Genomic DNA, 21,171 nt, shown 5'->3' on the forward strand with positions numbered 1-21,171 from the left:
TAGAGCCTGGGTCTGATTTTTGCTTTAACAGTAAAACACGATCTCCCCTTCTGCATGGCTTTCATTGCCTTGGTTGAAGAGCAGCTCTCAGTTTCTGATGAATTATGTGTGGTCCTCGTTGTGGTCTAAAGAAAAGCGCAGAAACTGGTTTGTCATCACACTTGCGATTTTTCTGGCCTTGGTCTGTTCCTGGATTGACCAAGGTGAGAACATGCAAAATGCCACGGAGGGGATAACATTCCAGCATCCTGCAGAGCTTCCTCAGGGGATTGGTTTTCAATATTGCTCTGGATCCGTTTTTAAGATACGGAAAATGTGTGTGTGCTTCTGTATCTCAAAAATGGGTGCAGAGTAATGCAACGCCAGGAAGATGCTTGTTTCTCAAAGTGATCTTCAGCTGCCTGCTGCTTTCCATGCATCAGAGGGAAATGAAATTTACCCCTGACTTCCTTGCTCTATGACAGACCATGCAGGGAGCTCACCTGGGCTCAAAAGTCAAGAATTTGGTGATAATGGAGGCAGAGAAGCAATCGTGGTGAAGCAGCTGGATAAGGCAGCACAGCAAATGTTGGTTTGTGACTAAAGTACGGATTAAAGCGAAAGAAACAAACAATGAGCAAAGTCTTTTATTCCAGATCAGACATTTCAGCAAATATTACAGCTTAACTTCAAAACAAACCTGGCAACTAATGAGGTGATAGCCGTGCATATTAATAAACCCAAAGCTGGAGTCGTAGGCATCACACCCACATCAAACGTAAACATAAGATTAACACCTCCAGCACTTCTTTGGAAGATGTGAGAATGTCCCAATGATAAGTGTGCTCTTTTCCCCAGAGGATAAGAAGTAGAAATGGAAGGGTAATGAGAAATTAACTTAGATTTAAAGCAGAATTAGCAATTAAACAAGTCTAATCATGTACAAAGTCAAAGTTTGTATAAAGACAAACCAAAATCTGTTAAGTTCAAGAATAAGTATAGACCATATGCATTTTATCTGGTATGTTTTTCTCTGTTCACACCTCCTTCTTAATGGAAATGTATGAAATAAATGTTACCCGCTTGTGTTTAATTGTGCTCATCTGTATTTGTGTACTAGGGGCCAGTATATATTGCGCGGTTTGGAGACCTTGGTTCTTGCTTGAGTTTTAAATTTGTGTCAGAGTTTTGCAGGTGTTTTGCGGTTTGTGATGTGCAAGGTTGACTAGAGTTGGTCATCTGGAGATTCTCCTGGACTGGCTGGTGGTTGCGTGGCTGCCGGTGACAGGAGGGAGGTTTGTGCATCGCTCAGATGGTCTCTTTCTTTTTTCCGTGTAATTCTTCCATAAGAACATATTAAAATCCTCTTTGTTTTGACACAGCCTGGTTGTTAGGGACAGACACCTGTGCAGTATGGGCGAGGAGTGTTCCCGTCATCCCAGCAGGAACTTTGCCGAGGATTTCACCAAAGATTTCCAGAGCAGCATATTTTACTTCCCCCCTCTGCTGTTTTAGCTTTGTGAGCATTAATCAGAATGAGTGCTACATATAATGAAGCGCAAACAAAAATACGAGGGTGTGTGTGTGTACATGTACATACATACCTACATGTGTTTGTATGTATAGCTAAATGCATATAGGCACACACATAGACAACTTAACTTATTTATAATCATATCATTATATGTATGGTATATATTTTATAATAATTAAAATAATTATTTATAATAAATTATAATAATAAAATAAAAATAATCACATCCTCTGCAAAAAGCATGCTGATGAGGTCGTTATGGCAAGCAAATATTTTCATTCTTCCAGCACCTTCTCTTTAACGGTAATGTTCTGTGAGCTGTCTGCAGCTAAAATTGTGCTTTTGTATTTCTTGGCTCCCTTGAACCTGGCATATTGTGGTTTTATATTTTTAAAAGACAGAAAAATTCATGAGACGGCTTTTAAAAATCTATTTGATTGGGGTTTCTCCCCCATCATTAATCTATTTGCTTTTCAATAAAGCAAGATGATTGAAACGTTTGGCGTTCAAAAAGCTGAACCTCTGACAGTTCTGTTTACTGATAAGTAAGAGCTTGGAGGTCCCATTTATTTGCAGAGAGGTGAAACAACTTAGGCAGATAGATCACAAAGAGGACTTGTTCATCCTCTATAATGATGCTTCATAGAAATCATTTGTATTAAGCAAGCACTGGTAATGGGAGCATAATGACCCCTTTTGGCTCTTGTTTAAATTCTTTCACTTCTAAACAGTAATATTAATCACAAGCAGATGGTGCAGAACATTATTTATGCACATTTGTTTTCCAAAACAAAGCAAAAAAATGTTTAACCCATTAACTGAAGCGGTTTATGAAACAAAAAGGCTAATTTACTGATTGGGTGATTTTTCTCCCCACTTTCAATATATTCTGTGAAGTGACAGTTTTGTCCGGAACTGTCACTTCCTTTTTGTCTTGAAGAAACCAACCCAACCGTTGGAATTCATGGCAAATATTTGCTTATGTCCCCCATTTGTAGTATTATTTAAATTCTGCTGCAAGGACAAGAGAGTATTTGTTCCGAGCAGCTTGCTCAGTAGAGTCCCCAACCTGCGCTGTTTTCCCTTCCTTCACGTGCTAATTGCCAATTTGCTTTTTTTCTTTTAGGATTTTTATTAAGTTTTTGTTTGTGGAAGGATTTCCGGATCAAGCCACACTTAATGAACAACAGATGCTTTTTTAATTATACTGACTTACTGTCCCGCCCCACATGGTGGCAGGGAAGGGGAGGGGGGGCTGCGGACCCTGGTGGCACAAGGTGGTGGCTCTTCCTTGGTGGGACACGGGACAAACATGACATGGTGTTTCCTCTGGTGGGTCGTGTGAAGGGAACAAGGGCTTGTGGGCTGCACATGGAGAACATTTCGCCTCTTCCTCCGAATCACAACATGGTTGAATACTTACAGAAAAAAAATTTGGCTGCGGGGATATTGCCTCATCATCTCTTTCCATGAGGTCGTTGTGTTTCATGCTTCCATCTTCCCTCTGCCTTCCCAGACCATTCAGAGAGAAAGGATTTTTGTTTTGTTAAAAAATAATGCCTCATCCCACAAACCTATTTGCAGCCATACTGCACCACAATTTTTCTCTTGTCCATTTGCTTATTAATTATATTAATTATGTTTATTACATGCTTTACATTTAGAAGCAAGGGGTTCTTGTGATACTGCAGTTTTCTTTTCAAAGCGTTTGTACCGTAAACAGCTGGATTCATGGTGCAAAATGTCCGTATTTTCTGTACGTGTTGTGTCATCTCCTGTTTAGTTCCTTACAATTCAGCGCAAGCCTGGTAATGAGGTAGCTCTGTCGGCTGCCATATTTTTAGAAAGAAGGTTAAACAGGATTAACTGCCCAACGTGCTGTTCGTCTCGGGATTCAGGCTGGAGCCTGTGGGTGCTCTCAGCACGGCTGGGGAGATTTGGCCAAGTCACTCGGCACTGAATGGGACCGTCCTGCCTTGCAGGTTGTCACCAGCAAATATCTGAGTCTTCCTGAAGTTGTTTTCAGAAAACATATTCCTAAAATATCATTGGGAAGTGGATGGGAGATTTTGTGACTGTGTGGGTTGCTCTGTAGCAATGTTCTGTCTCATGACCTCAGGCAGGAGAATAGGTAAAAATCCATCAAAATACAGCATGCTGATTGAATTCCTAAAGATGAAATGGAGATTGCAATACACAAACAGAGTCTGTTGATGCTGTAATGTGATGGAAACACTTGTGACTGGTTTTTCTTTTGGTTCTGGGGGAAATTGTGAAACATACTAGCGGTATTGATACCTAACTTAAAAGCTACAGATCTGCATAAGCTATATAATGTACTACTGAGTGTTCCCCTTCTTTAAACTGGATTTTTAGCTCAAATATAGGAAAGCGTTTAATCAGCTTGTTAATTGAGGTTATACATTTCTACATTACAGAGACAAATTAAGCAAGCTACTGTGGTACCAGAAAACATCTGCTAAACAAAGGCAAACTTAATGATAAACAAAATTAGGTTCTCTTCTAGTTGGGTTTCATCCATCTGCACCCAACTAGTGTTCACTTTTAAAGAAGGCAAAGCTCCAAGCTATTGCTTTTAATCCATTTTGACAGAAGAAAGCAGTGATTAGGCAAAGCCAGTGTGCTCTAATCTCCCCACGTTTAAGCCAGGCCATACTGCGCACGTTCTGTTTCCCAACTGGCATCCCTGGAAAAGAACGATGCTCAATGTTTCCTCCGCCACAGTCAGGCTGGGTGTTCAGCAGTTCATTCACACATCAATTTTTAAAGTATGCGACTTCTTTTGACATCGGAGGGGGTCGGCATTAAGGTCTTTGCAACAACAATCTGGCTTTACGATGTACATTCATGTTTAATTTGCTGGAGCAGGATTAGTAATAGTTTTAAGACATTGCTGGCAGTTAATTTCTGTAAAAGCTCTAAAACTGTGAGATAGGAGCAGGTTTATGCAGTAGAAGCCATGGAGGTGGAAGCTGGTAGAAAAATAATGTGCACGGGAGCAAAACTGCAGAAGGATCCTTGTAGCAGAAGGATGCTCGGATGTGCCTATACGTTTGTGTTTTATCTGTGTTCCTATATACAGGTGTTTGCACGGGAAACCTATTTGTAATTTTTATAGAATATTAAATTGTGCTCTTGTTGCTACACAGAATGAAGCGCAGGCTGTTGGAGAAGAGGGAGCAGGGTTAATTGCAGTGTCAGAATACAAAGTCGCAGGGCTGGGATGAACCATACAAGGTCAGCCCGGCTGTCCCTTGGCGCTGAAACAGGCTTCACAGTTTGCACTGTTGCTTTTGCCTTGTTCCTAAATTGTCCAGTGACAGAGTTTGTTCCCTCTCTGTTGTTTCCAGTCCATGCCATAATCTGCAGATCCTTTTTTGCGGCCCCGCTCCAGCCTACACTCCAGGCAGTTGTCTAATCCTATACTTATGCAGTCAGTTAATCCCTTTCTGAATGTAGGGCTTCCCCTTGTCCCTGTTGAATTTCATCTGATTTTTTCAGTCTGATTTTTTCAATTTAGCCAGAATTTTTGAATTCTGGGTCCCATCCTTCGCTGTACTTGCTCTCCCTCCCAGATTAGTGTCACCTGCCGATTTGAACTCGAAAATCGTAAGGGTCTTTTCCAACCTAAATGTTTCTGTGATCTAATAACATGGATTATCAGTATTTGAGAGATACGGTTAAAATACCGTCTGTGCTACTGACTGTTCCAAACCAGAGACTGCGTTTGAAATAAGTCTTTGAAGTATTTCCTATTACAATCTTATCATGCCAATATCCGTAATGATATCTATATACGACAGATAATCTAGATTAAATCCAGTTTTGTTCCTTTAACAGATGTGAAGCCGTCAAACATGCTGGTGAACACACGAGGCCAGGTGAAGCTGTGCGACTTTGGGGTCAGCACGCAGGTAATTCCCCCATTAAATATCTGCCCGCTCTCCTTGGAATGCCAGAAATCACCTGGCTGCCAGACAGGCCCCCCCAGCAAGTCCCTTCTGCTGGGACAGCCCTATTCATTTGGAATCTCTGGGCGACTTTTCTTCATCTCAATATGATTGTTCATTGTTTAATGACAGTAAAAACTGCTGATATTGTAATTACTACTTACGAATAGCAAACTTCATTGATATGCAGCTTTGATATGAAAGCGCTTTGGCCAGACAAAAGGGAGGGCAGAACGAGAGATGTGTCTGGGGAGCCCAACTGGCCCACAATAAAAATTAATATTGGAAGTAACAATAGTGGTGGGCTTTTACAATGTGCAGCACAAATTTTAATTAATTTCCATTTTGGGCCTCCCTGGAGAACTTCTGTGAGAGTGACCCATGAGCTTGCTGTGATGTTGATTTGAATTTCAGCACCTTTCCTCTCAGCCAAACATGAGGCCCAAAGAGAAGGTCAACCTCGTATTATAACTTGTCAGAGGCTGTTGTCCCTCCAGCGTATTTAGCGCTCGTTGCATTCAAGTGATGAATGTGGCTTTATTCACATCTCGAGCCAGCTGACTGAAAAATGAGTGTGCTCAATCCGACTTCAAATTGACTTTATATATCAGACTAGTTTGGGGTACTAAAGCCATAAGCATCCTGTTTAACAGAATTGTTTAAGGTTATCTGCCATAAACTGTAACGCAGCGCTTGTTTAAATTGGAACTCTCATTCCGAACAAAGGAGAGATTTAATCATTTTTAATGCCTTTGCAGATAAATTTGTTCCCTCTTACATAATTTTTAGTTGATTTATAGGAATGATGATTGTAGGTTAAATGAGGAATAATTGCCCATTTTATTTCCACATTATCTTTATATTGTTCTAACAGACTGTTTTGTCTGATAGCTGGTGAATTCTATAGCCAAGACGTATGTTGGAACAAATGCTTATATGGCGGTAAGTGGATTTATGCAGGAATAACATTTAAATAAGAAGTATTTGTTGACGGTCTCGTTTTGTGTAATGCAGGATATGTTCTAAATCAATTCTCGAACTTTGCGTTTCCCCATACCCAGCATTAGCTGTGTCTTAATTGTGTGTGCCATAAAAAAAATCTCTCTTTTACCAGCTCACAAACTCGTTTCCGATCTGTGCTCCCCCACCAGCCCCGTGACGCCTCTCTGGGTGTTTCCCATGTGAAGCTGCCATGGAAATTTGAAGCTAAAAATATTTCCACTAATAATATTAGGGCATTTTATTGCATATTGTATGATGTCCATTGCCGTACATGTCAAGTTACTGGTACATTTCACTCTTCTACAGAGATTTTGGTCAGAATGCTTGTTATGATGAGACTAGTTTTGTCCTTTTTCTGTATGTTAAAAGCTCAGTTCTCATGGTTTTTAGATCAAAGTAACGTGTTGCTGAAGAGGTGTCGTTGGGAGGAGGGCAGAAGGAATGTGGGGTTTGGTTTGAGCAGTTCGAGCTGACCTGACGTCCAGCATGTGGTGGTCATGTCATCGAGATTAATATGGTGACACGAGCCAGCCTGAAAGTCAACTGCAAAAGTTAGATTGTATTTTCTATTAGATCCATTTGATTCATTTTAATTCTCCATTTAACAGATGTGAAAACTCGAATGTTTCAGTCTAGAGTAGTATATTAACTGTTGTCTTTTATTTTTGGCCATTAAAATTATTTGAGCAAACTACTTATGTTGCGACATTAATGAGGAAGTAATAAGTGTTCAGCTTGTTTTTTTAAAAAATAGTGGAAACAATACAAAGTGGTTGATACTTGTATTTTTCAAACCTCGGAAAAGAGGAGAGAGAAATCCATGACCTTTAATCGCTTTCAGTTATTTTTTCTTACTTTCTTGTATGAAAAAAGCAGACCAGGGTGTCCATTTATTTGCTAAGTGCTTTTCTAGTCAAGGTGTCTTCATTATGTGGCTTCTGAAACACTCATGTCACCATCTTAGGAAGACTTGGGCTATCCTGTGTCATCAGAATATTATGTGCAGAGAAATGTTTTTATTAAAAAAAAAAATAAATATGATCTTCTGTATTGTCACTTTAGCTGGTAAGCCTAGTGATTTCTATGCCTCCATTGTCTAGAAGAACTGGAATATTGTGATTCAAACAAATAAACAGCTTCAAATTAATCAACTTTTCCAACTCAGCTGTTAGTCTATAGTGGTATAAGCGGGTCTGAGAGTTATATTGTATTACGCTTTTAGTGTATAAATCAAGATTACTGTTCTCTTTTGCAGGTGTACATTAAATAAATTACATTTTTTCTTATTGTTTGTAGGTGAATGTGATGCATTCATCCATTAATTGAAAAAGAGAAATTTAAGCTAAAATGTACTTGATCTGATTTCTTGTGTCAAAACTGTTTTGCTTGCTGAATGAGTCATTTGTTGTCATCAAATTTATAGCCTGGTCATCAAAAAACAGTGAAGGTCATAAGCTTTGGTTTGTCTGTCTATTTGGCAGACGGTGAGTGAATTTGAAGCCATTCAAAAAATAAGGTTTCTGTTTAAAATAAACAAGCAAGAAAGCCTTTTGATTGAGAAATTAAAATTTTCAACAAAAATGCATTTTCCGTAAAACCATGTTATCACCACTTTATACAGAAAAAAAGGCTTTTGGATGAAGAAAGTAACCAGTTGTAGCAACTTTTAAGAGGAAATAACTTGGAGCTGTGTATCCTTAGGATGATGTCTGTGTTGCCCACTGTGTGCACGTGTTATTCTTATTTTCATATTCTTTCCCATACTCTTTAAATTCACGTGTCTAGGCTTTTTGTTTAAATGTGAAAATTATTTACTCTCAACTATGTGAATACATAATTTCTAAATAGAAGTTGCTGTTTAAAACTTGAGCTGTTATAGCAGAAAACAATTTAATGTTGCTCAGTTTGAATTATGCATCTGATTTGGCGGCTCAGGCAGGACCCGGGTCTCATCTACACTCAAAATGCATCTTGCCGTGGGTGCAGTGTTGCCAATAACAAAACTTGCTTGGCCAGCGTAGCCAATACTCTTTTAATTTATTATATAAAGGCAGATGCACCAGTCCATGTACATACTTGGCTGCACATCTGCACCTTTGTAAGGGTCTTTGTCAGCACAAAAGGATGCTTAAAGCTCGTATGATGATGTTGCAAAAATTTCTAAGAAATACTGACCTAGGCTAACTACCCTTAATGAAGGCTTGCCTTAACGAACTCAAATAAAAAATAAGATTTTTGGGTCGCTCTTCAGCTCAAAATAAATGAGGCTCAGGCAAAAAGATTTTGTTCCAGTGGGTCTTTTTAGGTTCTGGCAGTTGTGGATGGTTCTCCTTAAAGATAACGCGGGCAGCGCTGGGTTTTTTACTTAACATTCATGCTGCGATAAAAGCTCTTGACCTGGGATTAGCAGTGCAGGGTAAACGTCTGAAAACACATTGGACTGGCACTAATTTGGGCGTTTGTTTTCTAAAAAAGGTCTCTGGATTATTAAAGACTAAAAATAGAGCCAGCGCTTTGTAGGTGGTTGGGCTAGACAGGTGCATTAGCAGCACAGTGGGGAGAGAAGTCTCATGGAGCCTTTTATTGTTACATTTCATGCTGTACTTGACCTTGGAAATGCTTAAATTGTAGCTTTCAAGTAAAAACTAGCAGTTATATTTTACAGCATTCTATTTCATGAGGCATTAAACTTGCTATTAATAGTTTGGAGCCAAGTCTTTTTTTTTCTATAGGTCAAAAATGAAATTAAAAGGTGTATAAAATAAAATTACTGGCATGTGACTTCATTGATTCTCTTGGCTTCAATAACTTGGCTTTTTAAACCAGACTTAATCCCCAACCCCTTGGCTTACCATCAGGAGTGTGTTTTCTTGCCGTGCCCGGCTTTAGCAGCAAACGTACGTACCGCTGGATTCACACAGCTTGACCTTGCGCTTTGCTGCACGCGTACGAGCCGCTGGCTTTTTTCGTTGGAGAAACCAGCCCAAACACAAATGCCAAGGACGATTTTGCAGGGTGCGCAGCGATGCATAGTGGCGAGTCCGAGCACAACCGAGTCCTTTACTCTCGCAGAAGAGGCAGAAATAAATAAGTAAGGCGCGTTTGTAGAGTGAAATTGCTCTCTGCCCACTTAGCTGGCAAGCTTTAACCTTCTTTGTGTTTTCTCAGTTGATTTGTTTGCCCTGGGCTAACTTTTGTGGAATAAGTACGTATCTGTGTTTGTTTGGCTCAAGAAGATGTTTCTTTCCGTCTCTTTGCAGCCTGAGCGGATTTCGGGAGAACAGTACGGAATTCATTCGGATGTTTGGAGTCTAGGCATTTCCTTCATGGAGGTATGCAAATATCTTATTTCCATATGCACATTGCAGTACAGAACCAGATGAAACCTACCATCAAAATATTTTAATATAATCTTTGAATGCTCTTTTATACATGCATGCTCTTAACTATTCCTGAATTTGTGGGCTGTATTTAGAATGAGTTTGTTCTTAGTGCCTTCAGTTTGGTTGAAGAGCCTCTGTACAAACCATGTAACAGTTTAAAACCCTCTGATAAAACTCAATATGTGAGTAAGAAGTAGGATCTGGTACTTGGATGCCTCTGCGTCCTGTCAGCACCTCTGGAACTGGAGATGACGGTGTTTCAGTTTTGCATCTTCACAGGCCAGAACAGTAGACTATTATCAGGATTAAAATACCATTTATGCAGATTGAAAGTTTGAGCTGGTTAATGGCCTCGCAAAATCTTTGCAGAAATATTTGCACGATGGTACGAGTCTCTCCCTGTGGGATTAAATAAAATGTTTAAGTTTCAGTGTTCACAAGTCCTTTTAGAAAGATTTCTCACAAACATAGTTTCACACAAGAGAGAGTCTTATCAAAATGAAGTGGATGAAAGAGAATGTTCTCTTAAATGCAGTCATTCAGGAGAAGTGATGCTTTCTGCAGGTTTAACCAGAACAAGGTCTGCTTTGATTCAGGAAATAGGTTATTTTTTTGTGAGCTTGGGGTTTATCAGATGTTTTAAGAAACATACATTTCAATGATTGTTTATAGTAGAAGTAGTCTAGCATGTGTAACCTGAGGAGAAACGCCTGTGTTATGATAAAGTCTAGACTGGTAAAATCAGCTGTGTCTTGGTCTGCTCTGCAGAAGGGACAGGTAGCTCTGGTCTGGTGGTGACCACATATGATGGCCTGGGCTGGCCACAAAGAAGTGACCGACAGTCGGAAACCCTTGTAGCCTTGACAGCTCAAGCAATAAGGTCTGAGGAGACTTCTCCAACTCAAGGACAGTCCCGTGAAAGAACTTTCCTCCCGCTTGGAGCAGTTGTTTCTTCCTATAAGAACAGTTTATTCAAACCATCGATGACTTGTGTCATGGTTCTTGCACAGCCTGGTGAAAGTGTAGTGTGATTAACCGGAAAATATAGGTGCCTTTTCCTTCTGGTAAATATCAGATCATTAAGGTGAAACTGAATATAACTGTTGGTGAAGTGCAACTGATGTTTTTAGCAAAAATTAGATAGAAATTAAATAGTCTTGATGCTGACCCTCTGTGTCTAGGCAAATTTCACATTTTGTAGCCTGAAAATTAAATAAGACTGATGTTTTGTTTTCAAACAATAAATTCCTTACCAAATCAATTTTAAGCAAAATTAAAATATTTAATGCTGAATCATTGCATTTGGATCTTGTAAATCTTTTCCAGAGTCTGACTAAAGCTGACTCTGAATTACAAAATGACACACTTCAACGTGTCACAGAGAATGCAGTTCACTGGATCTGTTATACTTCAAATTTTAATGGTTTGTGATGCTGAAGAGCCCTCACAATTTTACGAGAGATACTGAACATACTCACACACTCTGTGAATGAATCTGTCCAATAAAGGGCTAAAACAAGATTGTATTACAGTAAGACATGACTGTGGTGTTCTGAATCACGTGGAACAGGGTGATTATAGATGCAGAAGTCCTATAGAGCAAGCATTTGCTGGTTCTTTTGAATAAAAAAATGTGTTTTGATGTGCAGCAGCAATCCAGTGATTTACCATGTAGAACGAGATATTTGGAGTTTAGTTTAGGACTATTAGTAGGTAACTTGTCCGGTCATTAATTTGATTTGAAGGATGAATTTTGCATTATATTAACCAACATCAGAAAAACTCCTTTCATTTGAATTTGCTTTCCTCTTTTAAACCTTCTCAACTTTTTTTTTCCTCTCTCACTTTCCACCAGTGTCTTCTGAACCAGATGTACAAAAAAACCAATTTGGTTCTGTGTGCTTTGTTAATTGGTATGTCATCTGGTCCTCCGGTACCTCTCTTCAACATGATCGCTGTTTTATTGAAGTGGTTTGAGTGATGTGTTAAATGAAAGCAAGGACAGTGGCTTAGAAAAATGTCTTGAAAAAGGTGAAGAAGAGGCTCAAAGAGCCGCGCAAGGTCACTGTCATTAAAGTAACACTGTATTGACATGGGGATTGGTAGTGGAGACACCCAGGCTCTTGTTGATAGAACTTGTTAAAAAGGGAAGTCAGCATTTGCTGTAGGATTTTAAAATAATCTCTGCTTCGCAGTGTCATTCTCCAGTCCCCACAACTTCAAGCTCACACTGTTATGACATGTTAATTTAAAAGAAATGGCACATTGGAGCTGAATTAGCAAGGGCTGCCCTGACGTATGATAATATAAAATAGCAGCAAAGTAAATGTTCTCATTTTCTTTAATATTCTTCTGAGCCTTTAAAATGTCTTGGATTTCTTTGCTGCAAAGCTCAACTGTTACTTTTGAAGGTTAAGAAAACTATCCCAAAAAACTTGCTGGCAGGGTGTGAAAAGTATTAGTTGTATGTTCCACGTAAGTTTTGAGACATGATGAACATTCTCATTCCTTTTGAAGTAAGAGGTGACTGAGTGTGCTAAGCCTTCCCTTTGCCAAAAATAAAAAAAAAATAAATGAAAATAATAGTAACAAAAAAAAAAAAAAATAAATGCTTTTCTTATTATTATTTAATTTTGGGGGGAATTTGTTTTTCTTTCTTCGGGATTTTCTGAAATGAATTAAATTTAATACATAATCTGTAAAACTGCTTAAAAGTGTTTCATCACAAATACTTCGTGTGTTTTCATGAAGTTCTTAGGTGTTTTATTTAAGCACTCTTGGGTTGACAGAGCAAATTCCATCCAAACCAGTGGCATTGCTGTCACTACACTGAAGACTGTGTCAGCATTTTCATTATAAAAACCATTTTTTCAGGGGTTTATAGTTCAGTCATAAAATACACTCCAGGTTGACGGGTCTGAGGCTGGGTGCTGTGTGTGCTCTGTAACCGGTTCAGTCTCTCTCCAGGATAAATGACATTGCCCAATATTTGTTGTTACTCTCCAACGTGACTCAGATCATAGAATCATTTTTGTTGGAAAGGACCCTCAAGGTCATCGAGTTCAACTGTTAATCCTGCCTTGCATGGCTGCTATCCAAAAGGGAACTTCAAAGCATCCAGAATGAAATAACATACATCTTGTTGGTTTTTAGTAGGCAGTGTTCTTGTCCAGTGGTCCCTTTTGGTGGAGATGTTTGAGGAGCAGGCAGGCCTACGGCTTGAGAGAATAAGCTGAGTGAGAAGTATGGAGTCTTGGACTCTTCATCACACTTGAGCTGGGAGCACAGATGGAGGTGGAAGAAGAGCTCACTCAGAGCATGAAGGGAGAGAGGAGGAACATGTTGGAAGAGGGTGCTGGAGGAGAAGCAGCTCTGAAGATGGTTTTCTTAGCACTTCCATCTTTAATATGTAGAGACTCACATACATATAATCTGGTCAAGAAGAGGACATTTCAGAAGAATTCTAAGAAGTCTAAAATATGTGATCAGTCACATATCATCAGCTTTGAAGTGATAATGGTTCAAGACCAAGATTGCTAAATTTCACAATTTCACCTGCTGCAGGATTTCACTTATGTGTAGACTTAATGGTTGGTCTTTCATCAATTTTATACCCTTATGTAAACAACAGCAGGTAGACAGAAGTGGAGGGGAAACCTGAGACCCGAAGCTTGGTGGTCCAGTATAGTTTCCATTGCGGCACTGGAGACTTGGTGAAGGTTTGGTAGAAAGGGGGTACAGTCGTGATGGGGCAATGTCAGTGAATGCTGGCAGCAGGCATGGACCATGCAGTGACTTGCAGTGGCAAAAGCTACACTGAGTAGAGGCAGGAGAATTATCAATTAAAATAACCCTTTAGAAGATGTCAAGGATCAAGCTTAAAAGGGAAATGAGAATTTGCATTTAATCTCCATGCAGAGCAGGAGTCTTGATATTGCAACAAAATACTTGGCTGCAGTGAGGTGTCTCTGATTAAGTGCTAGTTCTTACTGAATTTGTCCTTGCCTTTTGGGAGCTTGGAACGAGCAGAATTTCATTTTGCATGTTTAAACTGGGGACACTGGGAAGGGCTTTGCTGTGGTGCTGCTGGTGGGGCCATTGGGAACGGCTCGTAGCAGACGGCACAAGGTCATCATTAAGCAAATATGTGAAAAGCACGATTTTGCTATTCCTACAGAATTCAAGAAGTTCTTCAATTAATGCGTTTGACAGATCCAGGCACATTTCAGTAGATGAAGTAGTACATGTCTTAAATTAATCGTTTCTTACTGAATTCCAGCCTTCTCTAAACCAATTAAAAAAAGGCTCACTTCTGTACCCAGCCATCTCATAGCCAGAAATGCTTGGATGTGATGGGTGTTTACTTTGTCACTGCAAATCACTCTAAATAATACTAGTATTAGAGAAAACTTAAACTAAGTCTTTCTGAAAATGCTGGATTACCGTCTCTGTGGGCTGATGTTCCCTCTGCCGACAGCAGGGCCTTGGGCAGCACTGGTTTCTGTGGCCCCAGCCCTTGGCCGAACCCTTCCTGAAAAGCAACCAGCTTTATGGAGAAAATGTTTCATTTCTGGCCTTTTTCTTGTTTCATGAAGTGCAGCTGAGAGCAGACTCAGGCCTTGAGCCCTCGGGCCTTGCACCTTGGCCCACTGATCATTGTGTAGGTGTGACTATTTGGTAACAGACATCTTTCGTTTAGGATTGAGGAAAGCAAGAACATAAAAAGCACTCTGTTTTTTGCAGTGATCTGCCCCTGTTGCTGTGTATTTTTAAGGACTGTAGTAGCGTGATGTTTGTGACTGGTATAGACAAATCCTTGCAGGCTTCACTCAGCCTTTGAGAGTCGCTGTGACACAGAATTTGGCTCAGTAACTTGAATTGTTCTTATCATAGAGTATCTTTGTAGTTTTAATCATTCTGTATGGAGTTATGCATTTCAGAAGCTTGTTCTTAGGAAAAATATGGCCTAGTTTGTAGGAGTTTTTTTGGCTTTTTTTGGTTTTCCCCTTGAGCTATTTCGAGCAGTTTCTCCAAGCAGCGGCCATTAGCTCTGGTTCCTCATCTGCCATCTTCAGCGGCCACCAGGATGAAGGCAGACAATGTCCAGCCACACCGCGATCCTCGTGGCAGTGGAATTAGAAGTAAAGGTACCAGCGCCTGAGGGCTGGGTCATGAATTAATAATTGCTGTGTGGTGGGGGAGGCCCGTCAGAATAGCTGAAAACGGGGCAGTTGCCTCGCAGAACGCTATCAATCACTCAGTGACCATAACTTCCAGTAATTAGTGTATTTTATGGGCCTTTGCTTCAGTGACTCGGAAGCACATATGCTCCACTCACAGCTAAACTTAGCCAGAGTAATATTCCAGGATGATTTATCCGCTTGCTGCACTGGGATATAACCCTATATTAGGTGAAGATTGTGAACTAAGCTGCAATAAAGTGTAAGTTTAGGTACAGTTTGCACGGGTTGAGACCTCAATGTATCATGTTTCTCAGCAATTGCTCTTAGGCCACTGCGGGCAGCCCGTATGGCAGTGAAATAAATAATAGAGTTCTCTACCTGGGTAGATAAATGAGTGGACAATTAAGGGATAACGTCAGCTGTCATGTATTCATAATATATAGCATTATGTGATCTAGATTAATGCCCTTATTCTTATATTAGGTAGCATAGTTGTTTCTACTTCTAAAAAGTCAAATGTTTAGCAATGTTTGTCAGTTGAGTTTGCCTTTGCACATTATTTAATTGGTTTGTGAAGGCAGATGAGCTGGAGAACAGCCCTGCTGCTGCTGCTGCGCTGAAGCTGAGCCACGTTTCCACCAGCACAACAGAATTTAGCACTTTTTTCTTTTAGGTATTGAATCTAAATCCAGCAGACAGATAAGCAGGAAGCCTCCTCAAACAAGTAGTCTTATTAATTTTTATGGACCATTTGTGTGAATTTTGCACCTGACAATTTCCCTAGATTAGCCCTGAAAGGCCCTTATCCCACCTTTTTCCCTTTAGAAAAGGCATCATTATTCTGAGCAGCACCTTTGAAGACGTAGCGGTAAAAGCTTGGTAATATAAGGGGTTTGTGGCGAGGAAGAAATGTGCAATTTAATCATGATTGTCTGCAGTCTTTAGTTTGCAGTGCATTTACTATAGTTCATATTTAAAAGAAGTCGAAGTGAAACTAATTATCTTTAATTAAGGTGAATTAGGCTTTGATTTTTAATATATTTTATGTAGAGAGATCTCGAACTCATCTGCTCAAGCCAAGGAATGTCCCAAAGGTTATTAGGGCATATTTCTGTTGGGCCTGATGGTATTAGTAATAACCTTCTTCCTCATCGTCCTAGACATGAACAAATATGTCACTTCATCAGTCTCTGTTACCCGCGCTTATGCCCCTCCGCAGGGGTCGCAGATTCCACAAGTTATCAGCTAATGGCGTTATACATTAAAAATTGAAGCTTTCCTCACTCTGAGGCCTTTCAAGGCTTTGTTCTTAAGCCCCAGACACTTTGGAGTGCAGCTGCAAACTATAGGCAGAAGATTAAATTAATTTGTAACTCTTTTTTCGTCCTGCATTACTAAATCCTGCACATTTAATTGAAACCCTACTTCAAGATGCTTTGTGTTTCTGTTCTTCTTTGTTGTCAGTTTAACCTCAGAAGCACTTTAACGCTGGTAAATTGCCGTTATATCCTTTTGGATTCTTTTTTTTTTTTAACTGTGCAATAAGAGGACAGTGAAATTGATATTAGAAGGAAAGAAAAATCTTAGAGTAGTTTTTGAGGTATTTAATATTTATTAAGGTCCATACCCTGCAGAGTTTCAGGTGATTTTAAGCCGTCTATCTAGGAATGTATAAATTGGTCTTGGAATGAAATTTCACCTAGGGAATGTTATGTTATCCAGTACTTAAGTCTGATTTTTAAAGTTTCCTGTGTCTGAATGTTGTGAAGTGGCGGCTGCTTTTCCCTAAAATGAGGGTTTAACTGCAGAGCACAATCTAAATGCAAAATCCTTAGATGGAAATTTAATTGTGTAAAATGTGCACAAGGTAATTAAGAACAAATTTTAGAACATTTCAGCCTATAAAGTCCTCCTTTGGCTAGATCACTAGCGATATTGTAAGTGCTTATTTTCAATTTGCAGTTATGCTGAGAAACATGGAATGTGTCTAAATTAAGAATAAAAACATCCCATGCTTTTCAGTACAACTGTAAATTAAAAAACAACTTGCACAACATAGACAGTATTCTAAGTGGGACACTTTATTGCCTGAGTGTCCTAAAATATGTTTTGAACTTTTCCCTCAGTCACTTTCTGAACAGGATAAGGGGCAGTTGCTGTTGTAATTCTTATTAACAATATACAGGTGGGCAAGTAGCATCTTCAAAGGGCTATATAGAGAAAGTGCTTTGTTTAGTGAGGATTTCTGGATCTTGATTTTCAATTCCAAAATTATTGATAATGTTATTTCAACAGGAAAGTTTAATTTTGTGTTCACTTATCTGTACATTAAGTGTGTGTGAGAACAGGTTAGAGTTGCTTTCCAGCCCTTCTTATGGCTACTCAGTACAGAGGGTTTAGGCACCTGCCTTGTGGTCTTTTTGCTTTCCCCTATTTGTTTTTAGATATAGTTGGATAAAAATCAGCATACGTGCCCACTGTACCTCTGTCATTGAATAATCTGCGATTATTTCTCAGTTACTGGTTTAAAGTCTTGTGGTGTACCCTGTACATCCATCTGCATGTCAGTCCAAGTCTGGGGAAAGGCTTCTATCCAGGACTTGCACTTGGAAGTGCGCATCACTTTTCAGGACACAACCTTACTGAACATGGCAAGAGGAGCCTTTGAAGTGCTCTCTGATGGGTTACTTCTGGCTAAGAAAGAATAGTTGAAAAAAATAAAAATAAAAAGTAATCATTTAAAAAACCTGCACAGACATGTAATTTCTCTAAAGTGAAACAGGGTAGGAAAGTGTTATTCTGACATATTTCTGGCTGATATGGTCTGATTCTCGTTTGTCTTTCCATACCATGCTGGTGGTACAATTCACTGGGCCCTTTTAAAATGATGTTTTGTATCCATAGGGAAATGAGAACCAGCTCCTTGAAGTTTAAACATTCCCTTCTCCACTCCTTCATATCCAGAGCTACCTAAAATACTGATCTGCTCCCAAACCTGGCTAGTGTGAATGGAAATATTGTATTTTTGTTATAGTGCCTTAAAAAGAAAATTGGAAGTTGCTGAGTTTTGTCATGTAAATGCAGAGTAGACAAGTTTCTGATAGTGTGTTAATTTGGTAGTTTACATTTTTTTGTATCCTACACTGAGCGTATGCTGCGTATGTTTATACAACTTCCTTGAGACAGGTTTTGATAGATATGAAAATCCCTTTAGTGAAGCTCTAATCTGTTTGTTTTGGGTGTTTTTTTTTCTTTAACTGTGATGCTATTTATAAATCTACATACAGAGGTCATTGGTTGGCTGAACTTAAACCATTTTACTTAGTAAATTTAATTAAGAAAATACAGTGCAACTCATAAGCAAATGAGTTTTTCCTAGTTTTAAACCAAACCACCCTCTTGAGTGCTGATTGCCTTGCTCGACCCCTGGTGATATAGAAACAGGCAAAATTAAAAAGGACATTAAAGCTTCATTAAATCTGAAACACATTTAGTACAGTGACATATCTGCAGGCTATTTCAGGGAAGATTACATACTCTTTGGTAAGTTTCTTAATTTATAATACCTTGACAATCTTGCAGGGAGGAAACAACTCTGACTGGCTGAATAGAGCGATGGGTCTGGGGGATGCAGAACTGGCCCATGGTCTGTGAATCCATGTCTTGCTTTGCAGTTCCCAGTCAAGGAGCAGCTTCCCTGAGAAATGTGGTTTCTTCTGTCACAGCCCCCAAAGAACTTGTTCCCCATACATTTTGGGTCCTTCGAAGCTCAATTTTACACCCCATACTTACATCTGTCAGAAAATGACTCTTTCCTCAGTTATTCTGCTGCCATCGGAGCCCCTACTGAAGTGTTTAGTGGTCAGGGAGGGAAATTGTCAGAACAAAAATGCTTAGTTTGAAGTTGTCGTTGAGGCAGTGGTCATTTTTCTGCTTAAATAAGATCTGAAGAATGGTGCCCTGTGCTTGTAGCTGCAGTTATCTTCTTGTTCTACAGCGGAATACAGGGTACACCACATTCCTGCCATTGTGACCGTTGCCTGGTTGATTCCACTCATGCTGTTCTGCTTGTTACCTTTCCACGGCCTCTTTCCTGAACTGGTGAGGCTCCAGCATTTCTGCTGGTCTTTGCCCCATCACTACAGACACCTACAGGTCTGGCTATGCCCGTTTGTTCATATGTAGGATAGTTTTGTGCTGCCAGCCAGGCTGAAATTTCGTCACAGGTTTTAGCACAGCTGCTTCAGCTGCAATCTGGCAAGGTCAAGTAACCCATGGCGCTGAGGAGCTCAAATATCGGTGGCAATGAGGGTGCCATGAAATGGCTTTTGCCCAGCACCGCCGTGTGTTTTCACTGTTGCAATATGTGACATGACGGCTTCGTTTGAGGTTGTCTTGTGCAGGGACAGGAGTTGGACTTGATGATCCTTGTGGGTCCCTTCCAGCTCAGGACATTCTGTGATTCACCAGTGATGCTTTTGCTCAGTCTGATGTGAATATACCTGGTTTATAGTGCATCCACAACCTTTTTGGTAGACCTTCTTTTGAAGCTTGGTAATTCATGAAGGTTAATTGGAGTGTAGCACTGTGGCACCTCTAAACCCTGGAGAGAGGTGGGCTTCTCCAGAGAGCAGGAGGATCTGCTCTGAATGCACTTTTGAAGGAATCTGTCAACTCTAAAAGCCCTTGTCCTTCACCAAATAACAGACAAAATCACTTAAGCTAGGCGTGTTTTGCTAAAATTGTTTCAAAGGTGTGTATACCAAGTGGAAAAACCTGAAGTCTTATATCAAAGAAAAGATCTATCATGGAATATTTATTAACTATGGCATTATGGCAGCAGTAATATCACTGTTGTGTCTAATACTAATAGTAGCAGGTACTCTAGTAATGAATCAATTGACTTATAAAACTGTGTGGGCAACAAATCCAGTTGAGGCCATCTGCATGCAACTGAAAGTAGATTTGAAGAAAAGACAAAGTGTCATTTTGCAGGCACCACAATCTCTCTCCAGATCCCACTCCCAGTTTCCTAACTGGGTTTGACACCGATAAGGAAAAAAACCTTGGCTCTGTAACCCAGATTTTCTGCTGAGCCAGTTAGGAAGGACTTGGGGAGTTCAGTGCAGCTCTACAATACCTGTTCAGTGCAGATAATTATCAGCAAAGGTCAGTGGTGTTGGCCTCACTATTGAGGCTGAACTGGTTTAATTTAGCGCATCCTCAGGAACTTGGGCATCGCGCATCCTCAGGAACTTGGGCATCAAACAGCATTACTGACTGTACAGACAAAAGAGCTTGAGAAATACAGAAATATTCAGAAACCCAGAATGAGGAGTAGTTGTGAACGACTCCATTCTAAATACAGCTCTTTGTGTGTTTTCAGAATTACTTTTGCTGACATTTTCCAATTTATACAATAGTAAGAGTTGAGTACTTTTCTCTCTTTAAGAAAATGTGCCCTCCATGCAAATCTATATAACTAGACAAATATTATTTCCTTTCCCAGCTTGCTCTTGGGAGGTTTCCATATCCTCAGGTAAGATTGTTCATTACTGCTGTTTGCCACTGTGACATTCATTCCTATGTATGAAGGTGCAGAGAGCAATTGTGAACATTTGAGCCACATACAAATAAATCTGTCCTGTTAAATTGAAAAGTCGTATCTTGAAGGAGTCATTTAGAAGTCTCTATTGATTTTTTTTTTCCCCTCTCTTTTTCTCTTCTCCAAACTCTAGATTTCCTTTCCCTGGAGACAAGGAAAATTATGATGATGTTAATGACTGTTTTGTTGCAAGATGAAAAAATAATCCACTGTGTACAACAGTGCTTTTGAAGCAGGAACGTGTATCAACTCCTTCTTTACATTTTCATTTTTAATTCCAATTTTGAGTAATGGTATAATGGTCTAAAATCTTCTCAAATCAAAAATACGATGTGAATGGAACACTTAAGAGAGCTCTGGATTCCCCCTTTTAAGGGGACCTAATGTTAGTATTTTACTTAATAGTGGCATTTTGTAACTTCCCACCGACCTGACTCAGTTTCATTGAATTCAGTGATAAAACTGTTTCCATCTTCAGTGGCAGCGGTCAGGCCAATGCTGAGCACTGCATTAC

The 21,171-nt window shown here is 39.7% G+C and overlaps 1 protein-coding gene across 2 annotated transcripts in view; it reads left to right on the forward strand.

Moving 5' to 3' along the window:
• Window positions 1–21,171, forward strand: part of MAP2K5 (mitogen-activated protein kinase kinase 5) — a gene marked incomplete at its 5' end in the record, with an annotated part of 125,655 nt that overhangs the window by 58,372 nt on the left and 46,112 nt on the right. Inside the window, 4 exons of one of the 2 annotated variants that reach the window (XM_080351354.1) lie at window positions 5,375–5,448; window positions 6,376–6,426; window positions 9,747–9,818; window positions 20,562–20,591. In XM_080351354.1, coding sequence (XP_080207480.1) covers window positions 5,375–5,448; window positions 6,376–6,426; window positions 9,747–9,818; window positions 20,562–20,591 — 227 coding nt within the window. The remainder of the gene's footprint in view (window positions 1–5,374; window positions 5,449–6,375; window positions 6,427–9,746; window positions 9,819–20,561; window positions 20,592–21,171) is intronic. The other variant, XM_080351355.1, reaches the window with a different exon arrangement.

This window comes from Nesoenas mayeri, assembly GCF_963082525.1.
Source record: "Nesoenas mayeri genome assembly, chromosome: 11".
Taxonomy (NCBI): Eukaryota; Metazoa; Chordata; class Aves; order Columbiformes; family Columbidae; genus Nesoenas; species Nesoenas mayeri.